Raw genomic sequence first — 13,564 nt, 5'->3', positions numbered from 1 at the left:
TTGGTGAAGGCAAGTCTCCTCTAAGAAAGGAAGGTTTTCAAGTTACTGAAACAGCTGATGCTTATAAAACTAGTCAGGGGAATCACCGTGAAGGGATTTGAGCAGGGTTGAAATGGGGCGTTGTTCAGTAGTGGGGGGAGTTGGGAAAGGGCATCAAGGAAGGCAGAGGTAGGGAGGATGGAACACACACAGGAGGCAGAAGTAGATTGACCTAACTCAAACTAGAGTGGAACCATTGAATACAGCAGCTAACCAGGTGGTTAGAGAATTAGGGGCCTTAAAGTTATGATGGGAGAGTGGTTTCTGGAGTTGGACCAACCCAGGCTCAAGTCCTGGCTCTGACACTTACTAAATTGGGACCTTGGGCAGGTTAGTGCTCCTTTCTGAGTCTTGGTGTCTTTTCTTTGGGTAAACTGGAGATGGTGTCTCCTTTCCACAGTGGTTGAGACTATTAAATGACAGCATGTCATGAAAGCTCCGAGTACACGACTTTCACATGATTCAAAAAACTAAACCAAACTTGTTGCCATCGTCAAGTCGATTCCAACTTACAGAGACCCTATAGGACAGAGTAGAACTGCCCCATAGGATTTCCTAGGCTGTAACTCTTTATGGAAGCAGACTGCTATATCTTTCTCCCGCAGAGCAGCTTATGTGTTCCATCTGCTGGCGTTTTGGTAAGCAGCCGAGCATTCACCACTGTGCTACTAGGGCTCCTTTCTCACATGGTAGACACTTGGAAATGTCTATTGTGAGAGAAAATTGGAGGGTCCTGGGACAAAAGCGATGTGATAAAAGTTACACTTTCTTATGAGATTTCATGAAAAGCCCATTTAGAATCCTGAAGTGAAGGATAATGGAATATAACAAGCATTTGCATATAGCTGTGCCTGGGAACCCTGGCTAGAAAGAACTAGCCCTCCCAAAGTGATCTGTGGCCCGCTCACTATCTTGAGACCTCTGTCCCCCAAGCTTCTGCAGTGCACATGGATTGTTGGATGGCATGTTCTCCTTATACATTTTTGTCATAGTTGCAGGATGGTGGTACAGTTGTTTAACCTCTTGTAGCTAAAGCACAATTATGTACTTCAACATTCCCCTGTCAATGTGTCCTTGAGGCCCAGCCTCCTTTCCCTCCTAAACACTAAGTCTCCGAGAAGGCAGCCCACCTCTCTTGGTTTGAAGGAAAGGTGCTGTTGGAATTTTGGTTTTGTAGCTTTCAACTTGAAAACCTTAAGGACTTTGTAAAGGGAGCAGCAGTATCATTTGTAGTTAGAGGAGTGGTCTGAGCAGCTACCTCCACTTGCTTCTTTGAATGGCCTTTCTCTCCACAGTTCAAACTTAACTCTTCAGGGCCACATCCTGGGTCATCACATCCTACTCCTCACTTAAAACTTGTGGCTTGGGAAGGGACAGAGGTAAGGCTTCTTGTGATGCATACAGATGTCACAGATTTTCAGGGAGCCTCTTGGCTTTCAGAGAATATGACTTCCCTCTTGGTCCTCTTCACCAGAGACGTGCACTCAGTCTCCCAAGGACATGCACTTTATTTGTTCATATCCCAAGAACCGTACATTCTTAAAAAACAATACCATCCCACATCAGCATTCATTTTATACTCGTCAGAGAATTTGCATGTCTATTACTTCATCTGTTTAATTTTATCCTCACAATAACACTGTGAGGCAATACAGAAGACATCATTAAGTCTATTTCAAAGGTGAGGAAACTGAGGCTCAAAGACATCTAGGTACTTGCTCAAGGTGGCAGTACAAGTCTTCCATTCATTCAGGAACTATTTCTGGGTGCCTACTTCATGCCCAGCCCTGTGCTAAATCCTGGGGATGCAATTATGAGCTACACAGGTATAGTCCGTTGTCCCAGAGCTTATAGTCTGCCAGTAGCAATAAACATTAAACAAATACATTAACTAAGCTATTTATAGTTGCATGAGGTGCTATGAAGGAAAAGTATGTTGTGTACAATGAGAGCAAACACCACAGTCTGGGTGAGGGAGGGTTGTCTGACTTTAAATCCAATTTCATGCTCCTGTGCCATTGAAGTTAGGCTCTTGCGTGCCATGGAACTTGGCTGTTTAATCTGAATCCAGGGGGTTAGAATGCTGCATGTAAATGAGCTGAACAGAAGATTTCAAAGGGCAGCTCAAGAAGACAAAGTAAAGTATAGTGAAATGTGTTAGGACCTGGAGTTAGAAAACCTAAAGGGAAGAACATGCTTGGCATTTCTCAAGCTGAAAGAACTGAAGAAAAAATTCAGCCTTAAGTTGCAATATTGAAGGATTCTATGGGCAAAATATTGAACAATGCAGGAAGTATCACAGGAGATGGAAGGAATACACAGAGTCACTGTACCAAAAAGAATCGGTCGACATTCCACCATTTCAGGAGGTGGCATATAATCAGGAACCCATGGTACTGAAGGAAGAAGACCAAGCTGCCCTGAAGGCATTGGCAAAAAGCAAGGCTCCAGGAATTGATGGGATACCAGTTGAGGTGTTTCAACAAATGGATGTAACCTGGAAGCGTTCACTCGTCTATGCCAAGAAATTTGGAAGACAGCTACCTGGCCGACTGATTGGAAGAGATCCATATTTGTGCCCATTCCAAAGAAAGGTGATCCAACAGAATGTGGAAATTAATCTAACAATATCATTAATATTACATGCAGTTGAAATTTTGCTGAAGATAATTCAAAAACGGTTGCAGTAGTACATCGACAGGGAAGTGCCAGAAATTCAAGCCGGTTTCAGAAGAGGACATGAAATGAGGGATATCATTGCTGATGTCAGATGGATCTTGGCTGAAAGCAGAGAATACCAGAAGAATGTTTAGCTGTGTTTTATTGACTGTGCAGAGGCATTCGACTCTGTGGATCATAACAAAGTATGGATAACATTGTAAAGAATGGGAATTCCAGAGCACTTAATTGTGCTCATGAGGAACCTTTACATAGACCAAGAGGCAGTTGTTTGAACAGAACAAGGGGATACTGTGCGGTTTAAAATCAGAAAGGTGTGCATCAGGGTTGTATCCTTTCACCATATTTATTCAATCTGTATGCTGAGAGAATAGTCTCCGAGAAGCTGGTCTATATGAAGAAGAACGCGTTATCAAAATTGGAGGAAGACTTATTAACAACTTGCGATATGCAGATGACATACAACCTTGCTTGCTGAAAGTGTAGAGGACTTGAAGCACTTACTGTTGAAGATCAAAGACTGCAGCCTTCAGTATGGATTACACCTCAACATAAGATGACAGAAATCCTCACAACTGGACCAGTAAGCAACATCATGATAAACAGAGAAAATATTGAAGTTGTCAATGATTTCATTTTACTTGGATCCACAGTCAACATCCATGGAAGCAGCAGTCAAGAAAACAAAGGACGTTTTGCATTGGGCAAATCCGCTGCAAATGACCTCTTTCAAGTGTTAAAATGCAAAGATGTCACTTTGAGGACTGAGGTGTGCCTGACCCGAGCCATGTTATTTTCAGTCACCTCATTTGCGTGTGAAAGTTGGACAATGAATAAGGAAGACCAAAGAAGAATTGATGCCTTTCAATTATGGTGTTGGCGAAGAATATTGAATATACCATGGACTGCCAGAAGAATAAACATATTTGTCTTGGAAGAAGGACAGCCAGAGTGCTCCTTAGAAGTGAGGATGGCATACTTTGGACATATTATCACGAGGTAGCAGTCCCTGGAGAAAGACATCATGCTTGGTAAAGCAGAGGGACAGCAAAAAAGAAGAAGACCCTCAACCAGATAGACTGACACAGTGGCTGCAACAATGGGCTCCAATACAGCAAAGATCGTAAAGATGGCGCAGGACTGGGCCATGTTTCGTTCTGTTGTACATGGGGTCGCTGTGAGTCAGAACTGACTGGACAGCACCTAACAACAACAGAATGCTACAAAAGTAGACTGAATATCAGTGAACTCCTTTATGGTATCCAGTGTGACAGCTGGATATTATTGTGAGACCGTGATGTTTTAAAATAGCTCTTCAAACCAGCTGCCAAAGAATGCATTTATTAGGACAAGAGGGTCATTTACCAGTGTCATCTCTCACCTTGCCAGTCACCAGAGTTGACTTAGTGGCTGTCTTCATGTTCATCTTGAGCATATCTCACAAAGCTGCTCTGCCAGGTGAAAGAGGCAATCTTGCCAGACAGAGAAGGATCTTTTTCTGGCCAGAGGTTTACAGGTAGTTTCATTCCTTGATAAGAGCCTCTAAAGACATTCTTAAAGTTATTATTAGCAATTTGTCCAAAGTTATTTAATTCCACGTCTTTAGATTTGAGGAGTTTATGACAACATTGCTGTCATTTTTATTTTCTTTCCCCATAGGTATGTGTCTGATTTTACCAACACTCTCCAGTCAATACGAAAGAAGTGCAAACTGGATGAAATTCCTCCCAACTCCCTTTTTCATGAAGATTGGACGGCTTTTCAGAACTCCATTAGGTAAAGTGGAGGTTGTAGTTTAAGCCTGTACCTAACGTAGTAAACATAAACATGCATAACATAGTATATAAAAATGACAAATGTGTTTAGAAGAGGCTCACTTTTATTTTCACTGTGTTCTTTAATTAAAAAAATTTTTTTTATTGTAGTAAAATATATATAACATAAAATTTGCCACAGCCACAATTTTTACATGTACAATTTAGCAACATTAATTATATTCACCCTGTTACGCAACCATCACCACTGCCTACTTCCAAAACTTTTTCATCACCCCAAACAAAACTCAGTACCTATTAAGCAATAACAATCCATGATTTTTAAAAAATAAATCATAGAATTGGATTTGGCTTTTGCTAACATGCTGCCAAATGACCTTCTAGAAACGGCTCTGCCAAGGGACAGTCTCATCCTCAGTGCCTGCGAGTGCCCGGTTTTCCATTTTTTTAAAAGCAAATACTCTGGACTCTAAAAACAGGCCAATAAACAAAAAAACCAGACCAAATCAACCAACACCAAAAAGACCCCTGTAATTCTTAAAAGAGTTTTAGAAGTTTAAAAAAAAATTATGGATGACTCTTCTTCTTCAGTGACTTAAATGTTTTATATTTCGTTTGAGATTTTTTTTCCTCTTAGCCTCCTGGTTTTTACACACCTAAAGTAACATAGAGCTTACCTTTCAGAGAATGCACAGCTGATTGGATCCTGTTTCCGGATCTAAGAACCGCAGTACTAGATGGTAAGGCTACATTAGATGGCCTGCAAAGGACCATGAAATTGTTGAGTGGAAGGCATGGAGGTGACCCTTCCAGCTGCCTGTTGATGGCCAGACTCTGAAGTAGCCAGTGTGACCTGTGGGCCAGTAGGTAGACACCGTGTTGCCCCAACCCCAAGGCCCAGTGGGAGTGTCACTGGCAGTTTCCTGAGAAGGTTTGGGCCTTGATACGTCCAGCCAGAGAGTGCAGACTGCTGGCCTGTGGCTGGATCTGATCTTTGGACATGTTTTGTTTGAATTAGTTGCCAACATTTAAAAACCAGATTTAATTTAACATAAAAATCCAAGTTTCTAACATCACCTAAAAAAATTGGAAGTTCTGCCAACACTGGGCCTGTGCTCTCACAAGGCCCTAATCCATCGGGGCCGAGTAGCTGAGGTTCCTGTTGGACTGGGCATGTGTTCTCCGTTGTGCTATGGTTCTCCCTGCTCCCAAGTGTCCTTACAACTATGCTATTAAACCAAAAACCAAACCTGTTGCCACTGAGTCCAGTTCGACTTATGGCAACCCATATGTATTACAGAGTAGAACTGCTCCATAGGGTTTTTTTTGGCTGTAATCTTTATGCAGCCAGATTGCCAGGCTTTTCTTTTTTCCATGATACCACTTATTGGGTTTAAACTGGCAACCTTTAGTTTAGTAGTTAAGTGCAAACCACTTGTACCTCCCAGGGGACCTTATTATACTGTTAGGCTGAAATGAAAAACAGTCTAGAAATGTCTTTTCCTTAAAACCACTAGTAATTTTCTATATGTATGTACATTCTGAAGAGAGCAGCTGCTCCTGCTTCACCCACTTTCTTTCTTGCCTGACCCCGGGCCTAGGTGACACATGCAGCATACCCATGACATATGTAGGTCTAAATGTGGTGGCTCACGCAAGAGCAGATCCAGACCCTCCAAAGACCGTCTTTAATCAGGGCAGATCCAGGACCTCCCAGGACCATTTTAGATTATCTCTTCATGAGCTCTTTTTAATTTTTTTAAAAATAATATTTTATTGTGTTTAAGGTGAACGTTTACACAGCAAATTAGGTTCCATTTAACAATCGTTCAGTGACGTTGGTTACATTTTTCACAATGCGTCGACATTCTCATTATTTCCATTCTGGTTGTTCCATTTCCAGTAATCTAGTTTCCCTGCCCCCTTACCTTCTCATCTTTGCTTTAGAGTAATTGTTGTCCATTTGGTCTCATATAGATGATTTTTTAAACGAGTGCAGCACTCCTAGGTGATATTCTTTATTTTATGCGTCAGTCTGTTACTTAGCTAAAAGGTGCTTCAAGGGATAGTTTTGGTTTAAGGTTTAAAGAATGTGTCAGGGTGAGTCTAGTCTCAACTGGTCCAATTAGCCTGGACTTTTTAAGAATTTCAGTTCTGTTCCACATTTTTCTCCCATTCAATCAGGATGCATCTATTGTGGCCCTGATTAAAACAGTCAGTAGTGGAAGCTGGACACCATGTAGCTCTTCTGGTCTCAGGGTAGATGATTCTGTGGTTCCTGCAGACTATTAGTCCTGTAGACTTGTTTCTTCTCTGAGTCTTTGGTTTCCTTCTTTCTCTTTTGCTCCAGACGAGTAGAGACCAATAGTAGTATCTTACATGGCCACTCACAAGATTTAAGATTCCAGACACTACTCACCAAACTAGGATGTAGAACATAAACTTTATGAAGTGTATTGTGCCAGTTGTCTAAATTGTCCCATGAGATTATGATTAAACCTAGAAAATCAATCTTGCAAGGTATTTGGTTATATCTAAGAAGTATCCATTACTATGCTCCCTCTGTGCTTTATTATATATATATATGAATATGCATGTACACACATACATGTATACAAATATACATGTAGATACATCTATATATGCGCATATGCTACACATATATACATACTTATATACATATGTTCATACATACATACATATGTAACCACACATATAATTTTGGTGGTTGTTGTTGACTTTTGTTATTATTTTTTTGATGAAATTTTATGTTCTAGATGTTAACTGTATCCCTATCATCTATGGTGGGTTGGTATATAGGAAAATATTATGTACGAGGTAGTTCTGTTGAACCTGAGGCGAGTGGAATATTTTACTTTCTCATAAACCTTTCTTATGATGGAATGCCTAGATACACTGGTAATGATAGGCGCTTTTAGAGAAAGTTAAAAGTTAACTAGATTTAAGATGTTTTTAATCCCTGGATTTGTCCTGACATTATGAGTTTGGTGTTGAAGGACTCAGTAGCTGGAGTTTGAGACCAGGCATAAAATTACTTGAAAATCAAAGGATTATTAAATACAGATATGATAGTCATTCAGGCTTATGTCTGAGCAACAAATGGATTAATTTTCATCTGCCTTTCATGTGATCAGAGAGAGATACTTCTTGTATCAAAATAGTTTTCTTGTCTATGCCTTACAAATAACAGGCATCTAACTTATTAAATAATAAATTTTGATTATTAAATTTTTAGATACCAAGGATTTACAACCCATTTTCTCAAGAATAAAGTCCAAAAGTACCTCAGTATTTTGGAAATGTGCAATTATTTGAGATTGCACTGATAGAATTATGACTCATGCCAGAGAAGCCTGGAACCTGGAGGATATTAGAAACCTGGGACCTGGAGGATATTAGAAGGGACTAGCATTTACTTATTACATTAATTACTAATGAATGGAACTTCTCAAGTAGGCCATCAAATGGTTAATTGCATTCCCAGAAGCCAGCACCACCAAAAAGGAGTGAATAGTTGGAATCTTTATGAACGAGACAATGTCCTGTAAATGTCAGCATTCCAGATACTTCAGTTTGAAGTGTTTTTTTGTTTTGTTTAGGATAATAGCTACCTGTGGAGAGCTCTTGCGGCAGTGCGGGGACTTCGAGCAGCAGCTAGCAAACAGGTAGGAGAAAGAGCTGTCATGGTGTCCCTGAGGTTCTTTGCTACAGTACACATCACAGACAGCATATGGTCAAACCTGACAGCCACAGGGCTTGAGGACAGTCTGTATCTAGATACAAGTTGTCATGATTGCCATCATTAAACATTTACTGAGCCCCAAAAAGGGCAAGGCTCCATTCGAGTTGGCAGTGGTCATACGTAATTTTAATTAGATACAGAGGTTTCAGCCCAAATGAGGAACAGTACGTGGTGTCTCCAAATTATGAATGGGCTGGGTTCTGATGGCTTGTTTGTAAGTCAGCTGTTGGGACTAAGAATAAATTTCCCCATAGAAACCAATGTTATGAGTGGTGGTTAAGTCCCTGGGCCAGCCTGCAGAATCTGGATTAACCCAGCCAACCTGCCTTTTGGGTTCTGGAGCAGAATTCTGCGCTGCCAAAGGGGTGTGTTTCAAAGGAGAATTTCTGGAGTCTGCCCTCAGAAAAGTCCCCTCCACCCCCCTTTTCTATTCTGATATCTGCCAGGGCTTGTCTTGCCAGCGGTTTTACGTTGCCCTGAGATGGCCCCATTCAGACTTATGCTTTTATACTTGCACATTTAAAAACAAGAATACATTATTATTCTGAAGCTTGCCTTTTTACTTACACTTACACCATATTTCAGACATCTTTCCATATCAGGGCATACAGATTTTCCTTGATCTTTTTTAATGAAGGCAGATGGTACGTCCTGAAGGGTAAGGAAAGACCTGGTTAGGAGGATGCATGGGGACGAGGCAGGTAAAGGATCAGCCTCTCAAACTGCATTTTGCAGCCCAGAGAGGTTGATAGCCAGGTCTGAGCTGTGGTGCAAGATAACAGACCAGGCATATTTGCGGGAGCCTCTGTAAGAGGTGATCTCATCCTGGAAGCAGTGAGCCTGGAACAGGAAAAGAGCCACAGTCACCATCTGTGTTCCCACAGAGAGGCTGCACAGCATGTGGCAGGGCCTGTAAAGCTTATCTTATCTCACCGTCAATCTTACCTGCAGAACCCAGACTCTTAACCAAGAACCACTCCCGAGGGGGTGGCAGAGGCAACAGCTCCAAACGCTCCAGACTGTGGTTTAGTGATAAGAGTGACATTAGCTCTCGGGCTCTGGACATCACCTCCTTACAGAGGGGATCATTTTGTGATTTATGGGCAGAGTGGGTCATTTTGTGATTGATAGGCTGAGTTGGGTATCACTTGAGGGATGTCTCTTGTATTGGGCACCTTGGATGAGACGTAGGGAGATTGCTATATCTCTTCTGTCCTTTCATGGTGCCCACTGTTTATTTGTGGAATGATGGTATTTTCCCCAGGATAAAGACTTAGCGGGACAAGCCAATGGGACAGTCACATTTGCGAATTTGATATATTTACAAGTGTCCATGGCTGAGGAGTGGGTAACAACTTTTTATGAAAAGGAACTGAATTAAGGAAGTAGAATTGAAATGTTAGTCACTCCCTCCTCTGTACACATTTACCAAATTCTCTGAATTCTCATAACAATGAGCATATTTGCACTATAATTTCTCCATTCACACATGGGGCTCCCCTGTTAACCTCTGAGCTTCTTGAGGCCAGGGACTGTGTTTAACCATCTGCTAGCCTCAAGACCTAGCTGAGAGCCATTATCATGAGAAAATGTTTCTTTGAGCAATAAAGAAATAGAATGTTCATTTCAGTAAGATTTAGTTCACAATACTAATAAATACACATAGCTGGAAATCAGATGCTAAGGATTAAATAATCTAATGGTATCTCTGGGGAGGATAAGAAAAAGATGTCAAGATGTCATTAGTTCCTTGGTTGGGGCTGCATTTATCCTGAAGTTTTAAACTATGGTCTTTAATACTTAAAACGTTCCCGACTTACCTACTTTTCTTCTACTTGGATGACAGGCTGACGCAGGGAGGTCAGTTTGCCCCTAGCTGACGGAGCCTGGAGCAGACATTGTAGTAGCCCTGCAGAGCAGAGCTGACTTCCCAGAGCACAGAGGTGAAAGCTCAGCTCTCAGCTTCCCAGTTATCATACTCAGGACCACCTCTTTCTACGAACGGTTGTCGAGCACCTGCCATGTGCCAGGCACTGCGCTAAAACCCTCTTGTCGTCGAGTTGATTCCGACTCATAGCGACCCTATAGGACAAAGTAGAGCTACTCATAGGGTTTCCAAGGAGCGGCTGGTGGATTCAAACTACTGACCTTTTGGTTAGCCACCGTAGCTCTTAACCACTGCACCACTAGGGCTCCAGGCACTGTGCTAGGGGCTGGGAATTCAGAGACGAAGAACGTGTGGATTTTGTCTTCAGCATTTTATCCGCCAGTTGCCGTGGAGTCGATTCTGTGTCTCATATATGTCAGAATAGAACTGTGCTCCATGCAGTTTTCAATGTCTGATTTTTTGGAAGTAGATCACCAGGACTTTCTTCCAAGGCACCTCTGGATGGACTCGAACCTCCAACCTTTGCGTTAGCAGCCAGATGCACTAATCAGATGATGTGATAAATGTCATAACAGAGATGAGAGGCTCATGGGAACAGAGGACTGAGTGCCTAGTGGGAGACATTAGAAAAGACTTCGCAGAGGAGAAGCCCCTGGGCCCAGTCCTTGAAGTAGGAGCTTCCCAGTGCACGGAGGAAGGGGGACCATCTCAGACAGAGGGAGCGGTGTGAGCCCGGCATGCCAGCGTGACAAGCACGTGTGTGGGGGTGGCAGGCAGTTTGGCATGAGTAAGAGGGACTGTTTCTAAAAAAGCAAGTGCAACCTCAAAACTTCTATGTCCAAAACAACTTTTTCCTAGGAAATTGTGGTCAAGAAGGGGTCAGGCCATGAGTCACATTTGGGAAATATTACAACGTTTATTTTCCGGGGTATGTCTATTCCTATAATCACACACAGAGTTAAATGTGTAGAATGAATGGTAAAATAGGGTTAAGGAAAAAGAGAGGGGAAGGCCGCTGCTGTTGGAGACAGAGATTCAGCTTCACTTGGTGGCCAGGTGCACACTAGGTTGATTACCATATTGACCCCCTTCTAAGCTGTTTTCTCTCTCAAAGAGATTGGAAAGCGCAGCTTCTCTCAGTAGACCTATCTGTAGCACCTAAACCACAAGAGTAAACTTTACAGTCCTGGGGAGCCAACACCTCGGACGCCCAGGGCATGGGACCAGGTGAGGCCCGTGGGTGAAGGGCGTGCAGTGACTGGCTGTTCACCGTCTTCCAAGAGCCCACTGTCTTGCTGCCCTGTGAGGGGCGCTGGTGTCTCACCACGGTACTTGCCCGTCCAAACCGGGTGCTCATCCATCAGAAAAAGGCCTCCACTGAAAGTACAGTGTTCGAGCTGGTAGTTAACTGAGGGCTGCCCTTGAGTAGGTTGTGTGTCCATGTTAGGAAGATGGTGTATTCTGTTGGAGTGAGTGTGAAATAGGAAATTAACGCCCCTGGGACCTTGTGCACCTGCAGTCCTGGCTCATTTAGGAAAACAATGACATCTTTATTCCCTAATAAAACGGGTCTTAATCTGCCTCATGAGGCTATCCTGGCATTTAGTATAAGGAGCGTCTGGATGCTTTCAGAAGAAAGCTGTATACCAGTGTCGAGGGGGCATAATGGTCACCACTTCCGTTGCAGGATTTTGTCCATAGCTGGGAAGTATCTCTCTGACTCATACTGCCCTCGGAGCCTGACCGGTTTTCAGGATAGCATCTTGACAGACAAGAAGAGCACTGCCAAGAATCCGTGGCAAGAATATAATTACCTTCAGAAAGATAACCCTGCTGAATATGCCAGTTTGATGGAAATACTTTATACCCTCAAGGTATGAGACCAGACTGATGGCATTCTTGCAAATGAAAGCTTTTCCCTTGTTCCTGGTCCAGGCTTTCAGGCTATTGTGTGCCCTGCTGCCACTTCTCTTTCTCCTTTCTCTTGGGGTTTTAAGGAGCTAGTAGACTAAATTGAGTTGAAAACAATTGAGATATAGAGGTAGGAGCCAGGTAGATGGAGCTTTGTGACTGATAAAAGCTAGGTTGGTGAATGTGGCTTTAGATCTGTGGCCAAATGGGCTTGTACTTCACAGGAGTTCAGCTCGTCAACAGGACCGGCAGACCTGGACAGTCTCTGCCCCCATGCAGGTACAGTTCCATTTTACTGAGGGCAGAGAGGGGATCAGAACCCCTAAAGGAGGACCCCAACTCAGCAGTCAGAGAAGTCACTCCTCTTCCCTGGAGGAGAAGCGAGGGGTGGAGAGAAGCCGGGAGCACTGCTCAGCCAGTGGCGCCGCTCGGCCAATGGCACCGCTCAGCCAGGGAACTGCTCAGCCGGCGGCACTAGTCTAGTACACCTTCCCCCACATGGAAACATAAGGACATGGGGATAAGTGTTCCCTCCTAGCCATTCGTTTAGTTCAAACTTAGTTGTCTACCATAAAGCTGCACTTGACATTGAACTTTGGACCCCTTTGGGTCCAGGGACAGGAGAACCACCCAACAAATGGAATGGAGACACACAGCTTCTTATGAATGGCCCCAGGGTTATATGGGGGCCCCAGTCATCCTTTTCAGAACTGTTCCCCTGCCTGCCTCCCAGTCTGGTTTCAGCCTCACTCTGTGGGTAACACTTAGGCAGAGGAGACACTGCTATTCCTGTGGCACCGAATGCAGTCTAAGATTGTCTGCACAGGCCTGGAACTCTGGTGGTGACATGCAAGTGTACCTCTGTGCACATCTGGGGCTTCAGCCTCACCCTCTCGGGGTCTTCTCCATCCCTCTGCACCTTGGCCCCCCAGCTGGCTGCATTGGAGCTTGACAAACACACTTCTTTTTTTTTTTTTTAATTGTGCCTTAAGTGAAAGTTTACAGTTCAAGCCAGTTTCTCATACAAAAATTTATACACACATTACTGTGTGATCCTAGCAGCTCTCCCTATAATGTGACAGCACTCTCCTCCTTTCCACCCCAGATTCCCTGTGTCCATTCAACCAACTCCTGTCCGTTTTTGCCCTCTCATCTCGCCTCTGAACAGGAGCTGCCCATTTAGTCTCATGTATCTACTCTAGCTAAGAAGCACTCTCTTCACGGGTATCATTTTATGTCCCGTAGTCCAGTCTAATCTTTGTCTGAAGAGTTGGCTTCAAGAATGGTTTCAGTTCATGGCTAACGGAGAGTCCGGGGGCCATGTCTTCCGGGGTCCCTCCAGTCTCCGTCAGACCATGAAGTCTGATCTTTTTACTAGAATTTGAGTTCTGCATCCCACTTTTCTCCTGCTCCGTCAGGGACTCTCTGTTGTGTTCCCTGTCAGGGCAGTCATTGGTGGTAGCCAGGCACCATCTAGTTCTTCTGGTCTCAGGCTGATGAAGTCTCTGG

General features: G+C 43.4%; 1 protein-coding gene across 1 annotated transcript in view; it reads left to right on the top strand.

Annotated features, from left to right (window-relative positions):
* COG7 (component of oligomeric golgi complex 7) overlaps window positions 1-13,564 on the top strand; it is a 97,094-nt gene that overhangs the window by 59,626 nt on the left and 23,904 nt on the right. Inside the window, exons 10-12 of the mRNA XM_004373458.3 lie at window positions 4,378-4,494; window positions 8,114-8,179; window positions 11,832-12,018. Coding sequence (XP_004373515.1) covers window positions 4,378-4,494; window positions 8,114-8,179; window positions 11,832-12,018 — 370 coding nt within the window. The remainder of the gene's footprint in view (window positions 1-4,377; window positions 4,495-8,113; window positions 8,180-11,831; window positions 12,019-13,564) is intronic.

This window comes from Trichechus manatus, unplaced genomic scaffold (genome assembly GCF_000243295.1).
Source record: "Trichechus manatus latirostris isolate Lorelei unplaced genomic scaffold, TriManLat1.0 scaffold00024, whole genome shotgun sequence".
NCBI classification, from domain to species: Eukaryota; Metazoa; Chordata; class Mammalia; order Sirenia; family Trichechidae; genus Trichechus; species Trichechus manatus.
This window is presented reverse-complemented; position numbering and strand designations above follow the sequence as displayed.